The 18,422-nt window shown below is 33.5% G+C and overlaps 2 protein-coding genes across 2 annotated transcripts in view; one reads left to right on the top strand and one right to left on the bottom strand.

Moving 5' to 3' along the window:
• The first annotated feature begins 10,311 nt into the window (after positions 1 to 10,311).
• Positions 10,312 to 12,133, top strand: LOC118743037 (probable 3-hydroxyisobutyrate dehydrogenase, mitochondrial). The gene has a single exon (XM_036475512.1). It carries the CDS (start codon positions 10,485 to 10,487, stop codon positions 11,460 to 11,462), a length of 978 nt encoding a protein of 325 aa, XP_036331405.1. The 5' UTR covers positions 10,312 to 10,484; the 3' UTR covers positions 11,463 to 12,133.
• Positions 12,134 to 15,554: 3,421 nt separating this feature from the next.
• The window catches only part of LOC118743892 (multiple C2 and transmembrane domain-containing protein), a 110,783-nt gene continuing 107,915 nt past the window's right edge, over positions 15,555 to 18,422 (bottom strand). The window contains exons 6-11 of the mRNA XM_036476655.1: positions 17,521 to 17,701; positions 17,264 to 17,442; positions 17,053 to 17,172; positions 16,773 to 16,979; positions 16,454 to 16,661; positions 15,555 to 16,383 (exon numbers count right to left, since the gene is read on the bottom strand). Coding sequence (XP_036332548.1) covers positions 16,303 to 16,383; positions 16,454 to 16,661; positions 16,773 to 16,979; positions 17,053 to 17,172; positions 17,264 to 17,442; positions 17,521 to 17,701 — 976 coding nt within the window. The 3' untranslated portion in view covers positions 15,555 to 16,302. The remainder of the gene's footprint in view (positions 16,384 to 16,453; positions 16,662 to 16,772; positions 16,980 to 17,052; positions 17,173 to 17,263; positions 17,443 to 17,520; positions 17,702 to 18,422) is intronic.

Consider the following 18,422-nt stretch of genomic DNA (forward strand, 5'->3'; position numbering starts at 1 on the left):
ATAATAATATTGGAGTTAATGCTGATTCCCAAATCTACGAAGTTCTCAACAATTTCGATATTATCTAAAGCGACATGTCTGACTGACTGTTTATTTGATGACAAAAGATACTTCGTGTCCACGTTCATCACCACACGGAGCCTTTCACAACGCAACGTGGCCCTGTAGGCGGACTTTTTTCTCTGCAGCTTCTTGACACTCCTTATCGTCCAGTTGTTCTTGCGGGCTCACTGAAATCCGACTATTCTTTTGGCGGTGGTACTTAATGAGCGGAAAATGTGACTCCACTGTTGAATTATATCGGTTTGTTGACGAGTGCTCTCAGAAAGAAGGTGTGTGAGACGAGTAGAGAATAAATTGGCCATCTGTTGGGATTGAAGCATTTCGACGTTAAGCTTCCATTGCATTGTTGGGTGAAGTCGATCAGCCTCAGTAGGTTATAGGACGTTTACTCGTGGAATCTTGAGACAGTGGCCCCAAAGATCCCTTCCTTTCCCACCTTGGCATTGAAATCGCCAAGGACGATTTTTATATTGTGTGGGAGGCAGCGTTCATATATTCCCTCCAAGCGCTCAAAGAAGAAATCCTTGGACGCCACGCCCTTCTCTTCCATCGGGGCATGCCATATGTGCGAGATGTTGAAGAATCCTGCTTTTATACGTATTGTGGCTAGACGTTCATCCACCTAGGTGAACAACAGTACTCAACGTCGGAGTCTCTGCCCCATCACAAATCCAACACCGAATTTGCGCTCCTTTACGTGACAACTGTAGTAGCCGTCGCAAGGCTCCACGCTAATTTTGCCGTGCCCCGTCCATTGCATTTGTTTGATGACGGTGATGTCAGCCTTTGTCATCGAGCGGACATTAACCAGCCGGGCACAGGCACCTTCCCCATTAAGGGTCCGGATATTAAAGGTGCATACCCTCAAATCATAGTCCTTTATACGTTTGCCGTGGTCGTTATCAAAAGAAGCGGTCTAATCTGAAGTATGTTTGAATTTTTCTTTGGGCGAGGCTTCAACGTGGCGGGACCAAAACCCAGCGCACGCGAGGTTTTAGGTCTTATCACCTTAGCTTGCTCCCAAGCGGGTGTTTGGTCGCTATCCAGAGGATACGTTAATATAAATATTCGGATATTGTGAGCTGCAATTTGAACCGTACGCACAAGAATCACTTCTGGCCACTCCCAGGTAAATGACAGTCAAAACCTTTTGCCACTTACGTGGACTTCTGAATACAGAAGCATCCTCCATACAGTTGTAGTACAATTCCTCGCTAATTCACTAGTTTTGCATTTTCCCTCAATATCTTGATGTCGGGTACCCACATGAGTTATATTTTCAAATGCTGGGCTACCTTGTTTATAAATCTGTGGCACTCAGTAAGAGATTTTGTGTTATCCACATATGAATCTGGCGCTTTCAGAGATTCTTGGCTCTCGGGGAAGATAAAGACCTGTCTTTTCTCCTAGGGTTTTCTTACTACTATACCGAGTGGCCTCCTGGAAAGCCGGCACCTCAGCAGGTATCCATATGCTACAGCCGTCACGAAGCCGGAACGATATTTTATAATTTGAGCTCAGGGAAGAAGGCTTCACCTCCGCCCCCATTTTTTGTCGAGCATGGAGCCATAGGTATACATGTTTAAATAGTTTTGTATATGGTGGGACCTGGTATTCCAGTCTAGTGGAGTTGGTGTGGTAATTTTATATTTTTTCTTATAGATACATATCGACTGCTGAGTGGAAGATCGACCTATCTCGGCGGCCAGTTCGAAAACGCCCTATCTCAAAAAACTTTTCAAGAACGTCCTATTTCAGAATTAAATTGAAAAACTCCCTATGTCAAAATTCGGTTCAAAAACGGCCTATCTCACTTCAAAACGTATTGAAAATATGCTGATAAAGGGCGTTTTTGAATCGGCAGCTGAGATAGGGCATTTTTGAAACGAATTCTGAAATATGGCGTTCTTGAAAAGTTTTTTGAGATAGAGCGTTTTCGAACTGGTTGCCGAGATAGGTCGATCTTCCACTCAGCCATCGATATGCAGTAGTTAGTACTTGCAGGTATCGGTATGGGTGCGCCATTCTCCATAAGATTTTCGAGTGGCCGGATGTACCATGAGTGAAACAGTGAGAGTGAGAAACATGCCTCTCTGAGTCTTAAGGCTGCAGATGTAGAATCGCCTTCATAGATTCAGTAGTTTCATAAGCATAAGCTCAGCACTCCTTTGTACGCTTTGGAGTCGAGGGTAACCCATCAGACTAGGGCTCCGTAGAGCAAGGGAATTAAATTTCAGTCTAGTGTGCTCAGCAATTTCCGCAATATCGGTCTGAGGTGGACTCCTTTATATACATATGAATATAGGTTATCGATGAATGTAAATTTTGCAAGAGAAAGAATCTCAAGCTGTTAAGTAAATTACATTTAAAATAAAATTACACATTTTCCTTCTATTCGAACTTTATTTTAAGTGTTTTCTTGTGTATTTCTATTAATCTTAACTAAAGTATAAATACTTGTTATCTGTTAGTTTTATTTTACAAATTCAATTGTTTATGGGTTTATAAAATTTAATGTTATTTTTTGTAAAAAATTATTTGTTTATGGGTATACATATTTGTAAATTTTATAAATTTATGTATTTACATAAGTCTGGCAATAATTATAAGTAAAAAATAATATTAGAAAGGTATAAAGGTAAATATTGATTAGCAGCAAACTCTTTGGTAAAGTGTATTTCTGTAGGAATAAAGTGTTAATAAATATTAAATAGCATATTGAGTTAGGTACGAAAAACCGCTATGTAGCTGAGCTGTATGTAAGAATATGTATGCATACATATGTACTACATACCTCATTAAAGTATGCGGCATTGGTGTGTAAATGGATAATTTTTTTCGTAAAATGTGCATCGCTCATATTTATAAATGGAAATGAATTACTAAGTATTTTGTAAAAATTACACTAGGTACTAGGTTTTGACTTTCAATGTCTGCTTATAGTATGGGAAAAGTGCATACTCCGAAATATTCGTATGTTCCAATTTTCGCATTGCATAAATACAATAAACTTTTAGCTAATTTTAAACGAGTTTTACTCAGTAAACGACCATATTGGAGTTTTTGTGTTTATAATTTTATATTATTTATGGTTCAAGTACATATTTTAGTTTTTATGTATAAAAGTGTTGTGTATTTTAAGGAAGGAAGCATAAAGGCAATAATGTAATTTTTGAGTTCGATATACAGAGATTTATTATTACTTTCTCAAAAATATTAGATATACATAACTAACTTATTTATAGGATTATTTTAAATTAGTTATTTTTGCAAAGAATTTTAGTAATTATAAAGCGTCTTACATTTTAGGTAACTTTAGTGACTTGGGTACATTAGAAAATCTTTAAAATATTGCAAAAGATTAAGAAAATTTTAGAGGGTATTGCGGTAAGTGTCTATAATTTTTTGCATTCATAGATACTATATATATGTATGCGAGTTATTTAAGAGATCAGATGAGGCAAATAACTTTAGAACAGTTTTCTGAAATCGTTTTTTTTGGCTTTTGTAGCAAGTAGCTAAGATAGGATAATTAAATACCAAATTATATTACGTAGAACTTAGGGCTCCTTTGAAATAAGTTCTGATATTTTGAGCTAGGAATATATTCAAGTTGACTTTTTCTAAGCTCCGCAGTATCTAAGCCAGGTTTTGTTTTAGATAGAAAATGAAATTGGGACCCCAAGGACGATGATAGGTTTCCCAAAGCGACAACTGGGAACAGACTGACCTGATAATTTCTATGGGTACGCTCCCGTACACACATTTACATATAATATATAGGGTACTACTACTTCGGACTGTCTTAATGAATCCTGGAGTACAGAAACAGGCTAATTAGCGGTCGAATTCAACTTCACAACGTACATACAACATCTTGTCTCCAACTATAAGTGCAATAAGGATACAATCGCAACATCGGCTGAGCTGTTGCGCTATCTGAACGTGCTTATGAATATATTTCAAGGTTTGCACAAATGTTTACTCTTGAGCTCCTGTGTACTAGTGGCAAATGCTTTAGAGAAAAGACATTCGCAAGGTACTGAAGAACTGGCGTGGTAAAAAAAAATTCCGAGATGGGATACCGAAAGAGGTGCTGGCACCAAACTTTACATTTATGAATATACATAAATGTAGAGGATGCTCGTGAAATGTTCATATTTTACTCTAGAAGTATGTATATTAACCAAATAATTGCTTAAGCAATCTAAGACTATTTAAATTTTAAATTAGCTGAAAAAATATTACCAGCTGCAGTTGTCTTTTATAAAAATCATAAATATTTGTATCAGTTTCAAGAGGATTCAGTAGCGCATTTCAAGGTATTGAGCACCCTGTATTGCTTACAATAGAAAATTGAAAGTTGGTATAGATATTAAAAATACTAAAAGGAAAAAAACCAAGGGGAAAATTTTCCCCATACAAAATTTGGACCACTCTAATGTACATACATATATATACATATGCATATATTGTATAGCCCAGGAAAGAGACCCATTCCAATCTGCAAATATTTTTTTTTTTTGGTTTTTACTGGTTTACTTTTTCATTATTTCACATTTTATCTTCATTATTTTTGGGCACAACTCTTCTTCTATCTGGTCTACCAGAAAAGTAGAGAAACAAATTGTATATTTTTCTTTGAGTCATTAGATGTTGCTTCGAAATGCGCAAGGCCACGTTTTCGAGAATATTGTGCATTTATGTAAATCAGAGTTGACCAGCGAAAGCTTTTATTTTGTGCCAACCGTATGCAAATTATACAGAAAGCTTTTAAAAGCTTTGACATGTGTACCTATGAAGTGGCCAGTATTGATTTAAATCGGCGATGGGCTGAGAGAGCTTTTACTCTGGGCACGCCTATACATAATGTATAGACAGCTTAAAAGAGCTTTGGTCGCGGGCAAGGCGGTGCCCATCACCGATTTAAATACAGTTTATGTGAAAATTAAATTTTTTTAATATTAAGTACTCATATGAAATTTATAAATCTAATTAATCTAATTAATATCTATCGATACATCGATGTATCGTTAGCATCCCTAGTCACTTGCCGTGACGCAAAAGACTTGTTAAGATTTTGTTGGACTGCGTAATTTTAAGCTATGTACATAAATTAAGTTTATGAAATGAAGTGTATTTCAGAACAAATCTAACAACAAAAAAGTAAAAAAATTTTGTAAGGAGTAAGAATAAATATTTGAAAAAAGTTTACATTAAGCGAGCATTTTGCTTTTATGCCGTTTTAGCGAAGACGTATGCAATGCACATTGGTTTAAATACACAAACAATAAAAAAGAAATGTGTTCTTAAATTATAAAAAAAGTGTCATAAGATCCCCAAAAGAAAAAACAAAATAAATACTACATATATAAATAAACTTTAGCAAACAAATCAAATATGTGCACATGTATGTATGCACGTATACTACACAAGTTTATTAAATGCGTACATACATGCATACTCGTATTTACCTACATATATATTATTGCATATAGAGCGCTTTTAAGCATAATAGAGCTCCGTCTTTGCCGATTGTGCTATGGTACATATCTCGCTACGAAGCGATAGTCGACTCTCTAAATGCATTGAAAAAGCTCCAAAACTAAAAAAGAGAGCTTTGGTCTAAATATGACTCAATTTATGAATGATCGTGTCGTCAAGTAAAAAACATATTGTTTACACGTTATCATTTTGCTAGATTAAATTAATTATAAATTATTTTCGTCTGTACTTTTATTGTATCCCCAATACATGAAAAAGTGTGCATTGTTTTTAGTGAAAAACAAAACATTTCTTTACTGCACGAAACATTTTCTGAATATTTTCCACGGTAAGTAAACACTTTCAAAATTGTCAACTGAATCATTATGGGTCCAGTATATTGAGGCCAGAGTCTCTGATGCCTCATGTATATAAGTACATAAATAAACAATAATAATAATTAACTAATTCTGAAGTAAAATAAGCAACATACATACAAATATTCTTTTAATTAAAATTGTTTAGGAAACCCTAAAAATGTGTCCACTCTGTTCGCAACTCAGAGTAAGTAGCCTGTATATAGCGCTGAAGGGGCGCGATCACTATGCGCTGTCGCTTTTTTTGAAATGAGCTACCGATAACAAAGTTCTACATTTTAGAATCTACAAAGTGGCTTAGCAACTTCTCTGTATTCTTGTACATGCGTACACACATATGTATGCTTGTACATTGGGGTGCATCAACAAACAAAAAATTGCAATTTTTCCACCGGAATTATGAAATCTATTATATTTCACGACCAACGCCAAACAAATTCCGGGAATATATTAAGATTTACGGGATTTGAAAATACACCCAAAAAGGGATAGCAGCGATTAATGATTTGATTAAATTAATCGATTATTTTTGTCCAATTTACGATTTAATTGTACCGTAGTTTTGTGTTTCAGTAAACGATTATTAATCGAATTGCTCAAGTTCAGAGCATACAATGGTGTAAATAGTTATGCATATAAGCCTATTGTAAAGGCTACAAAACTAAAGGCCATCCACGTGTAGCGTTGGCAGTTTGACAGCAGCACAAAGCTACAAAGAACGCTTGGAAGCGAATACTTCTGTAACTTAATTAACATACTAGCGACAGATAAATTAATATATTTATATATGGGGAGTTCACAAGGTATCATAAGTCTCATATTGTCGTATGTCGTAAAGTTTTTAAAGAAAACTGTTTAGAGGACTTGAAACCACAACCAAATACTTTTTAACGGTGTGAAATTTCATAATCCGACTTTTATACAATAATACGACAGTATACAACACCTTGTGAACTCCCTAATAGATAATATAATATATAATATATATTAAGGTTTTGCTTGCCGTAGTTTGATAAAAAAAGAAAAATATTTCACATACTTTAAATTATTTGCAACAGCTGACGAACGACGCACGCGAAAAGATTGGAGTTGTCCATCTTTCTGCGTTGTTTTTGCGTTAGCGTTGCCAAATTTTGGCTATGTGGACGGCCGCATTTGAACTTGGCGGTAAGCTTAACCGATTTAAAAAAAAAAAAAAATACGTGTCTCCTTGTTTTCGATATTCTTCAATTCTGGGGGTGACTGAAAAAAAGTTGGACCACCCTAATGTACTACATACATACATACCATACATATATATGCCCACATATATTGATACACACCTGAAAGTTGTTTATAATATTGTTGGCAAACGTGCCCCCACACTTACTATTGAGAGCAAGCTACCAAAGAGAATCATCTGAGAGTCAGAAATGCGCTGGAAGCGTGTTAGATTTATTGACAACACACGCGCCGATATTTTACGTATATACATATTCATTATATACAGTGTGCTGTTTGTACATACATAAATACGGGATGTATTTTTCAGAAGCGTATCCAAAGGAGACTTTAGGGTCAAAATTACGCCGAAAAGTGCAATTAAAAAAAATTTTTTTAGTAAATAAATATTAATTTTAATTTAATTAATATTAGTTTTCTTTTTAATGTAATAGTACTTAAAGGCACCTATTAAGTACATTAAGCAAAGTGAAAAACCGCAAAAAAAGCTCTTAGGTGGCTTCATAAAACTGGTGATCACTCCCATTTTTGATACAGATATTCTAAACATCTCTTGCTTATTTTGGACTAACCTTAACAAATTGAGATATTATCTTTTTAGAATTTGGTTATAAAAAGTGTATTAATTCAAAAACTGCAATTTTTTGATAATATGTACTATATATTAAATATATTAATAATAATAAATATTTACTTCGCCATAAAAGCTGAAGCAGTAACTTTTTGAAAAGTAAATACTACCTTTCCCATATGATTCGCACGAGCTCAGAAATAGTATTTTTTCGTTTTCTGACAAACAGAAAATTTTGTATTTGTATATTTTTGTAGAGCGCATGAGAGAGCTATGGAGAATATCTCAACTAAATTAGTTTATGGATCGCCAGTCTACATACATAAATACATATGTATGTAAGCACGTTAGGCATATGACTTTTTTTTATTTTTTAATTAAATATACTTATGAAGAGAGGATGAGGAATGATGAAAAATTAACAAACATAAAATGTTTGGCAAAATTTGGCTCAAAAAGTTTCCCTAGATAAGTCTAAAAAAATTTTAAAAGGAAAAAAGTACATATGGTATATACTTATTGAATTATGAGCGATGAATTTGTTTAGTTTAGTTTTCAGAATTTTATGAAATTTGGATTTAAAAAATTAAAAAAAATCCGCAAACTGGAATATAAATTTTCAAGTTTTTAATCAGATTTTTAGAATTTTTTTTGGGTACGCAGTTTTTTCTTTACAAAAAAATTTTCGGATATACCTTGTGTCAAGGCGAATTCATATAAGGTGGTAGCAGTAGCACAAAAACAAAAACGTACATGAATTTTGTTTTTGATTTCGGTACAAAAATGTCGAATTTCAGCTATTCTTCGCTCAAGGAGGACGAGGGAAAGAAAATCCCAACACTCTTGCTTTGGCACTCACTCATAAGAAGTTTTGACATCTGTGTATCGCGACGAATTAAAGCAGCAGTTCTAGCAACACCACTTTATATGAATACGCCTTGCTTAGTATGGAAGAAAATGCGTTAAAAGAAATCCAAGTCAACCCAATGAAAAAACTAATATAGCCAAATTTTTGATTAAAGCCTTAATTCGGTTGACATAAAATTTTTCATATATATATATCTAAATGTACATATGTACCTTAGGGTCATTCCATATAAAAAAGAAAAATGACATACATTTTAAAATATTTTAATTTTCCCCAGTTCAGAAGCAAACTTTTGACTCTTGAATAACTGCATTTCATTAATCTGTTGAAAAAAAAAATAAAAATAAGCTGTAAATTTTATGTATGGAAACGTTTATGTCACACACAAATAATTTACACCAGTCACAAATTTAAATTTTTTTTTAAATATCTCTGAAGACTCTTTTAGCCAAATTTTTTATGAAAACGAAAACACATAGGGCATATTTTACAAATAAAATGTGCTTTCAAAATTAAGTCTTTTAAATAAAATTAGTATTTTAGTGCACAAAAGTAAAATAGAGTTGTTTCCAGTATACCACCAGTCACATTCAAATGATAGTTACATAGAACTAAGAAATCGTTTTTTTTGAAAGGAATTTTACACCTTAGTTATCGGTCTATGGTAAAGAATATCTTTCGCTGTTTTATAACATACGACATAGTTATAATTCACAATTGATCACATTCTGAAGTAAAATGTCCCATCAGTCACAATGGAATGGTCCCTAAGTTGTTTTCAGTAAATTAAAAAAAAAGTCATGTGCTTAATGTACATGCGTACATACGGATTGTAAACATGTTTATTTTGCAAACAAAGTTGGGAGAGTTCTAAGTGGTTGAGCTGCAAACCGGCATCCGATATATCAGTGTGCTTCGTGGCATTCGACAGTACGGATCGGTTTTGTGGAACTGCTTAGTTGGTATGTTATATTAACGTGTACGGGCGCGCATATTTTAATCACACATACATATATACACACTAGGTATATGACTTTTTTCGTGATTATATGTACATATATACCTATGAGTATAGTGGAGAATGAGGATTGATGAAATGTTCTTGTCAAAATTTGGTATGAAAAGGTCAGGCAAGTAACACAAAGAAAGTCTTTATGATACTACCTACTGAAAAGATATATATACTTACATATGTAAATAAATATGTATGGAAAATGTCAACCGCATTATGACTGCGATCAAAAATTGGTTTCTGCAATTTAAATTCTATATACTTTATTACTTTTTCAAGTTCCTTCGTGACCTTCTTATTCCAAATTTTGAAAAAACCTCATTTTTTCTTGGTTTTCTTATCACTCCTCATACTCTACTCATAGATACATATATATACGTATATAGTTATAAAAATGTCATATGCCTAACAAATACATATGTGCATATCTGTGGACTTTTGACAAAACAACTTCCCTGGAGTAAGGTCATTTTCTCTTCAAAGCTGTAATTCATTGAGTTGTCGTATGATATTTTTATGTTCAATCATTAATAGGAATAGTTCAAGATGCTATCTCAGTAAAAGTGAAATAAAAATATCAAATTTTTAAATCGAAGTTGCTTATAATTTACTCTAGATTTCAACTTACAGAAAGCACAGAGCTTGTTTTATCAAAAGTCCACAGATATACATATCTAAGCATGTAGATATCTCCGAACTTATTCACTTTTGCATTTCGTGATACGCGGTTTTGTACTTTAAACGACGATATGTATGTATGTATTTACGTATGTTTGTCAGCGTGGAATTGTCAAAGTTTCCATTGCGTAACTTATTTATAATATGCATCAAATTATCCATACGTCATTCTTCTGTGATTGCAGTTATTTAAATTGATTACAAAAAAAAATGGCGCTACGTATTGTCTTCACGCTGCCCACATCTAAGGCACTGGGCCAAACCCTGGTGCGTGCCATGTCATCGCAGGCTGCTGCCTCCAAGAATGTTGGCTTTATCGGTTTGGGCAATATGGGCGGTCATATGGCTAGTAATCTTATCAAGCAGGGTCATAAATTGCACGTCTATGACATTTCGAAAGAAGCTTGCAACAATTTGAAGTCCAAGGGCGCCACTATTTACGAGAAGACCACCGATTTGGCTAAGAACTCAGACTTTGTCATCACAATGCTGCCCAACAATGATATCGTGTGGGAGGCCTACAACCAAATGACCGCCGATGGTGTAAACAAGAATACACTCTTCATCGATTCATCAACAATTGATCCGAATTTGGTGAAACAGCTACAAAAATTCATCCGCGATAAGGGTGCCCGCTTTATTGATGCGCCCGTCTCGGGTGGTGTACCCGGCGCCGAACAGGCAACACTCACCTTCATGGTTGGCGGCACACAGGAGGAATACCGCACCGTGAAGCCGCTGCTGGAGGGTATGGGCAAACGTATCACCTACTGCGGCAGCTATGGCATGGGACAAGCGGCCAAATTGTGTAACAACATGTTGTTGGGCATTACGATGATTGGCACCGCAGAGGCTATGAACTTGGCCATACGTCAAGGTTTGGATCCCAAAGTATTCGCTGAGATTGTCAATTCATCGACGGGTCGTTGTTGGTCGTCGGAAGTGTACAACCCTGTACCTGGCATCACACCAAGCGCACCTAGCAATAAGGGATACGCTGGCGGTTTCTCCACAGATTTGATTACCAAGGATTTGGGTTTGGCATCAGGTGTGGCTACCGCGACTAACACACCCATACCACTGGGCGCCCTAACTCACCAGATTTATCGCACACTAAAGTCGCAGGGGTTGGGTGGTAAGGATTTTTCTATTGTCTATGATTTCTTAAAGAATGATGGGAACAATTAAATATGGATATGGGCGAAAAAATGGCGATAGGAGTGAAACGCATGAATTCTACAAGGCCGAAGATGTGTAGATATGCACGGATAGCTGTATATATATATATGTATTTTTGTATATATACTTTTGAAATGTCATAAATTATTGTTATGACTTTTGAAACTTCAACCAGGCTTGCATTTATTTTTGTATTTTAATAGTCAAATACTTAAATGTATTCATATTTAAGAAAAATTAAGTGTTGTGCATTTATTAGAACAATTAAATAAAAAAGTTATATTTACTAAAAAAATATGCAGCGTTGGCAAAATAAGCTTTTCGTTTGAGGCACAAATTGCAAAATTTTTACTTATCAACAGCAGTTTCTTATCAGCCAGAAACATAGAAGTGGAGATTAATATTATACCGAATGCATAATCATGCAGTGGCAGCTGAACGAGAACCTACCAGGGTTGGGACTATGCATGAATTCGGATATTCGTTCGGATATTCGATTAATCGGATGTCCGCTTAATACCCGTTTTATTTTGTTATCAGGTTAATATTCCTCTTTAACCAAATAATCAACAACTAGTTTTATACTTTTTTCTACAACCGGAGAATTTTTAATTTAATAGTGAAAAGTTGTTGTTTTAACTTCAACTATCAGAAAATTAACAAAAAATATTTTTAAAATTTAAGGATACTAAACGGAAATATATTTTTCCTCTTAAAGCAATAAAATCTAAAAATCAAAAGAAATATAAATTACAGAAAGAATAAAATTAAGTATAAAAAGAAAAACAAGTACTTAAAGGTTAAATGAAATTAAAAATAATATTTTTAGTTAAAAAAGTCTAAAAATTAAAAGAAAATTCAATTAAAAAAGCCAGAGAAAATAAAATAAGGTTCTCATTTAAATGAAATTAAAAAAATTTGTTTTGTAAACCAAAACCAAAAAGAAAATTGATTTGCAAAAATATATAATTTTTTGTTAAATAATAGAGAACTATAAAAAAAACTAAATTAATTTAAGATATTTTAAAAATTGAATGATATTTAAAAACATATATTTTTTTAAGGCAATAAAAGCTAACAATTAAAAGAAGATGATAAAACAGAAGAAAGGAAAAGATTAAATAAAAAAGTGTAAAATATTACGTTCTTAAAAATTAAATTTAATTAAAAAAAAATTGTATTTTAAAACCAAAATCTAAAAATTAGAGGAAAATTAATTTAAAATAAATAAAAAAATAAAAAGAGATCCTGAGTATTATACGGAAAAAAGTTTCATAACAAAAAATTAGAACCAAAAAGAAAATTAAATTGGAAAAACCAAATATATTTAATTTAGAAATAAGTTTATAAAAATTTAATCAAATTAAAAAAAATTTTCTGTTCAATACAATGATATAATAATAAAAAGAAAATTGAATTTAAAAGAAAAAATTATATGAAAAAATCTACTCGAAATTCAGATTTAGTTTACTTATACACAAGATATATGATATATCAAAATATGGATGTCAATCGAAGGAGTAAAAAGAAATCTTTAGCTTAAATATTTTCGAGCTGTTGGAAGTGGCTTACCACCTGTTTATAAAGTTAAATTCAAATTATTTAATAAGTTAAATGAATTATTAAAATATGGGTATGATTCGAAGGGGAGTTGCCACATATTTGGAAAATCAAATTCCACTTAACTTATCAGTTAATTAAAATATGTGTCGCAATGTACGCGGAAGAAGAGCTAAAAAAGATTAAGCATGAAAATGCTTTTGAAGATGGCTGCCACCTGTTTCAAAGGTCTAATTCAATTAATAATAATAATAACAGATTGGCGCTTACACATACGTTAGTGTTTGGCCGAGCTTCTACTCCGATTTGTGGCGTGCGCCTTGATATTGTCACACAAAGCGGAGGGACCTGCAGTTTTACGGCGATTGTATTTTTATGAGAAGCAGAATACACTCGGAGGTTTGCCATTGGTAAATCCCAAAGGTTGAGAGGCCAGTAGGGAATCTAAGCTTCTTTATTATGTATAAAAGAGGCTTCTGTATTTTTTTGCAAATAAAATATTTACCATAACAGGAGCTGCAGAGACTGGATTGACACTCGATCTGCAGTATATGTAACCAATACCCGTTAACTAACTAATTCCATTAGCTTCTTCTTTGCACAGGTGAGTAAGTATTTCATCTTCCACTCTGTTATGGCTTCAGGAGTCCCGTTTTCAAGTTAGCTAGTGAAGCGAGGTGTGCAAGGCGAAAATTCCTCCAAGCAGATTCAGAGTAAACGACATAGAGTGCAAGTGTCTACTGATGATAAACTTTTGGAACTGACAAATTATCCTTTCATATAATTTTCCATTCCTCTGCTTGATTCAGAGGCATTTTATGTGGCCTCCTGGCCTAAATCTGAGTGGAGAAATAATATGTCAAATACTACTTGGGTACCAAAATTTATATAATATTTTTCTTAAAATTCTTTGCTTGGGAATGATTGTATAACATTTTCTTTCGCACTCTGAAAACAAGCTATCGGTGAGTATTCTATAATTCTGAAGCACTAGTGGTATTACATACTACTAAATATTTGCGTAGCTCCAATAAATTTTTCTTGCATAATTTATTTCAATAAATCACAAATATTGATTCCGCATTAGGCTAAACCTATCTAATTGTGGTTTTGTCTATGTGAATTCACAAGTTCGTCCGAACTGCTCTGATAACTCTAAACCTATGGGCTATTAATTAAGAAATATTTAACTTTTTATGAAGCTACTAAATTTAAGTGCCTATTATTTAAGAATCTAATTAATCTATCTGTTAGAAAATATCACAAACCTCATAAAGAATCACTTGAATGGTAACTAAATACATACATATGTGCCTCTAAATACAGTTTTAATTCTAGAAAATATGAATTTAACCTAGCGTTTGGTATGAATAAATACCTGTTTTATTGATCATGTCTTAATATGGCTAAAAAATGTTGATGGATTGTTTAAAAAAAATATTGAATTTCTTCAAATAGCCGTCAAATGTATTTAAACAAAAAATGTGTTTATAGTTTCGTATGTATATTAGGGTGGTCCTTAAAATATTAATATCTATATTTTAGAAATTTTAAATAACAAAAACTCAGCAAATTTTTTTCTTGAAATCTGCTAAATTTATCGTCGAGACTTACTTTTATAATTTCGTAAATTCGGCCAGTCAGTTAAAATTTTGCCGAATTTTTGCGATAAAAAAATTAAATTTTTTCAAACCTGGAGCAACTCCTAAATTGTTATTTTTTTATTTTAAAATTTTCGTGGATATCTTTATTTTGTACGTTGTTCTACGTAAGGGGTGCTTCATTATTTTAAGTATTTTTAGGACCATCCTAATGTATATATTTATATTTATATACAAACGTATGTATGTATTTACAAATACTTCGTCGTTATCAATGCAAAAATCTATTAGTGAAATCTGTTTCTGAAAAAGTCCATAGAACTTTTTTCTATCGAAATCGAGTTCGAAATTCGAAATCAAGTTTAATAAGACTTTTCCTGTTTTTTAGGACAAATAAAGAGACACGTATTTTTTTTTTGTTTTGCACAAAAAAAAATTTCGCAGAGTTACGAGCATCTGAAAATTTTAGAGAAAAATGGCTGACAATTTTTTTCAACTTTTCTAATTTTTTTAAAAATCAAATTTTTCAATTCGGTTTGGCCTAAAAACCTGAAAAGTCGTATTAAACTTGATTTCGAAATTCGAACCCATGCATCCTGCATGAATTGAAATAGAACCAGCCTATATTTAAAAAAAGAACTTGAATTTCATTAAATTCCTTAGAATGGCCTTAAAAGCATGATAAAAACATAGCAAGGTATAACCGTTCTCTCAATTTGTCGGCCATGATTTTTTTTTGAAGTTTGCCAACATTTTAAAATCATATAAAAGTGAAAATAAAAAATTGAAGTTGTTCGAAATTATTGTTGCTTGAGATAGAAAATGAAAATGTGTGTGTGAGTTTGTGAGTAAATTTAAAAATTAAATTGTTTGGAAACGTCAAGAATTTTAAAAGTGACTCTCAGCGGTTCTACCTTACTATATTTTTATCATGCTTAAAAGTACTTCTAGTCTTAAGGACTTTTTTTCCTTTTGCATTGATTGTGACGATTTATTTTATTATCTTCTATTTACATATATTTAAGTAACATTATATTTTAAAACTTTTTTTAAGATACTGCATTGTTTGTAAATAGTGAGATTTTTCGGCAATAAATATATCAATGCACGTTTGTATGTATGTAAATGAGTGTATATTTATAAGTAAAAATTTTAATTAGGTTTAAGTATTTAGTTATTAATAATCAGTTTGAATCAGTTAATTGCATAAGTTTGAGTTTAATTGTGTGAGCTCTGGAACTTGGAAGTGCGTTGTTTGTTTATACATACATATATAGTATACTCAATAAATTGCGTAGGTTTCCGTAAGAAACAACATTCAAGTCAATTGACTAAGTACCGCTAATAATTAATTAATTAATCTAATCGCTTTAATTTTTCAACAATTTGTGCTTAGATTTGGAGTAGTTTTTTCTTACTAAATTCCTTTGAGTTTTTTTTTTTTAACTATACAAATTGCGCTAATTCGATTTTTTTACACTTTTACCGTAAGCTTTATTCAATTGTTGCTTGAAATTGTCGCGACTCGCTTTGAACATGTTGCGCACAGAGCGTGTCGACACGCTGACAACATGTTGCGGCAGCATTGTGACGCTGGTGCCAGCAGCATTATTGCCGCCAATGTGTTGTGCCAAGGCCGTATCTTGGAGCTGTTGCAGCGCACCACTCTCGTTCAGATTAGCAATGGACTATGAGGGTTTGTATTTTTTCTTTGGATTATTGCGCGATTGATCGGTGGGCGCGGTGGGCGGCAGTTCGCGGAATTGATTCTGCGGTAGGCAAAGTTTAGTGGAATGAAAACAAAAAAAAAAATGCAAGCTAAAAATGTAAGTAACTTACAATTAGTTCATCGTCTGGCACGCGTGATAGGAAGTCCAGCAGCTCGTTGTTGGGTATCGTGTTTGGGCGCAGTATACGTCTTGAGAATTTCATGATACCCCAAAAGAGTAGCAGAAAGCGTATGGGAATGAAGTGAAGGACGACAATAGCGCCAATTAGTAGCACCGCCGCCAGCCATGTCAGTTCGGGGACGGAAAAGTTGAAAGTGCTGCCGCAATGTAGAAGCGTGAAATAAAGAAAATTACATAGTAGGTATTACCACATTGATAAATGGCGATTTACTTAATTTCATCTACATTCGTCATTGCTCTTTGCTTACTTTTTAGTGCTTTCGCCCAACGTTGCCAAATAGCCAATGGTATTTTGTACTGTCTGCGATACTTCCTGCACAGTTTGTAGTCGCTCTTTAATCGATTTCTTCTCCTCTTTCTCCTTATCATCGTCATCGTCCTCATCGTAGTCGTAATCATAGTAGCCAGCGGCAGGATCACTACTCGTACCGGTGATCATGCGCACCAGCCAGTTTCTGCCGAGTAAGCAATGGGTATTAAAATGTTGTGTATAGTAATGAGTTATGGCAAATTGTACAGAGAACGCACTTGATTATGATTAGCAGCAGCACTAGTGGCACGGTGGCCAAATCGCCATAGACGCAAGCTAAAATCCAAAGTGCAAAAGCGATGGCTGAGCGCAGCGGTGACTCCCATTCAAAGCAACTCCTGCGAATGCAAAGCGTGCAAAAGCAATAGATTGGCTTAAACAATTTTTAATATTTCGCAAAAAAAAACAACAAACAATTATATTGCTTACTGCACATAACGCGCCGCATCCAAGATATTCATTATAATCACTTTCAGCCGATTGACGTTGCGCAGAAATAGCTGCCGCTTGAATTTCGCTTCCTGTTGTATGAGTTTTTCCTCTTTTGGCTGTAATATGCGGCAAATGGCGCGCACATCATTCCAAATTACGATCATCTCAAGGCAGATCTGGGGATAATATTGTTTTCAAAGATACATATTGTTGCCAATTTGCATAATTATGTATGTATAAAAAAAGTTACTTACTTGTGGTGATAGTCCCTTTGCGCGCACGCACAGATTCTTATCCTTCAACGTATACCAGCGTTTTACACCATTTTTGATGCGTAGAAGCGGTATGACTAATTTACCTAGAAATTCCACGCGGTGATCACGATCTTCGTCATATACGGTGATTTCGAGTACTTGTGTGATGTCTTTGACGTTGCTAGGAAATTAAAATAAAAAAGTAAATAATTTAAGAAATTTATAAAAGGATAGCTTTAAATTTTACTTTACAAATCTAAATAGATCTGAAACATATGTATTTGCCCATAGATTCAAGGCAAGCTGTTGTCAGTAACTTAACCTCACTTTTTCGGCAGGTCTATTCCGGTCACGCATTTTAAAGTACTAGAAAAGGTACTAATTATTTACTACCTTTAATCCGTTGGTGCATACTATTTCAAATTAAATGTAGAAAATGTATATTTACAGGCTTATATATTTGTATCGGCAGCTCCACACAGCTTGGACATATATTGTAACTTTAAAAAAGTAAAAGCCGTAAAATAAGGCAATTTCCTATAAGACTATAAATTATTTTCTAAATAGATTAAAACACATAAATATCGATAATATAAGCGAATTCCTAATTTAACCATGCAGCCACTCTATTCTAGTGTATCAGTAGTTAATTTGGCTCAATATTATGACAATGCAGCAAAGGTTATTTAATATAAAAAAGCGCCTTTCCATACGATTTGTGTGTACGTTTTTTTTCCATTGATAACCAGGATATCTTTTATTTTTCTACTTTTTGAGGTCAAAAGTTATACAAATCCAGCAATTTTAAATATTAATATTGTTCATGATTGTGTTGCTTATTGGCCGTTTAGTATAATTTAATAATTTATTTTTGAGCTATAGGCCGTATGTTAAATAAAACA

The sequence above is a fragment of the Rhagoletis pomonella genome, unplaced genomic scaffold, assembly GCF_013731165.1.
Source record: "Rhagoletis pomonella isolate Grant_MI unplaced genomic scaffold, Rhpom_1.0 Rhpom_scaffold_00007, whole genome shotgun sequence".
NCBI classification, from domain to species: domain Eukaryota; kingdom Metazoa; phylum Arthropoda; class Insecta; order Diptera; family Tephritidae; genus Rhagoletis; species Rhagoletis pomonella.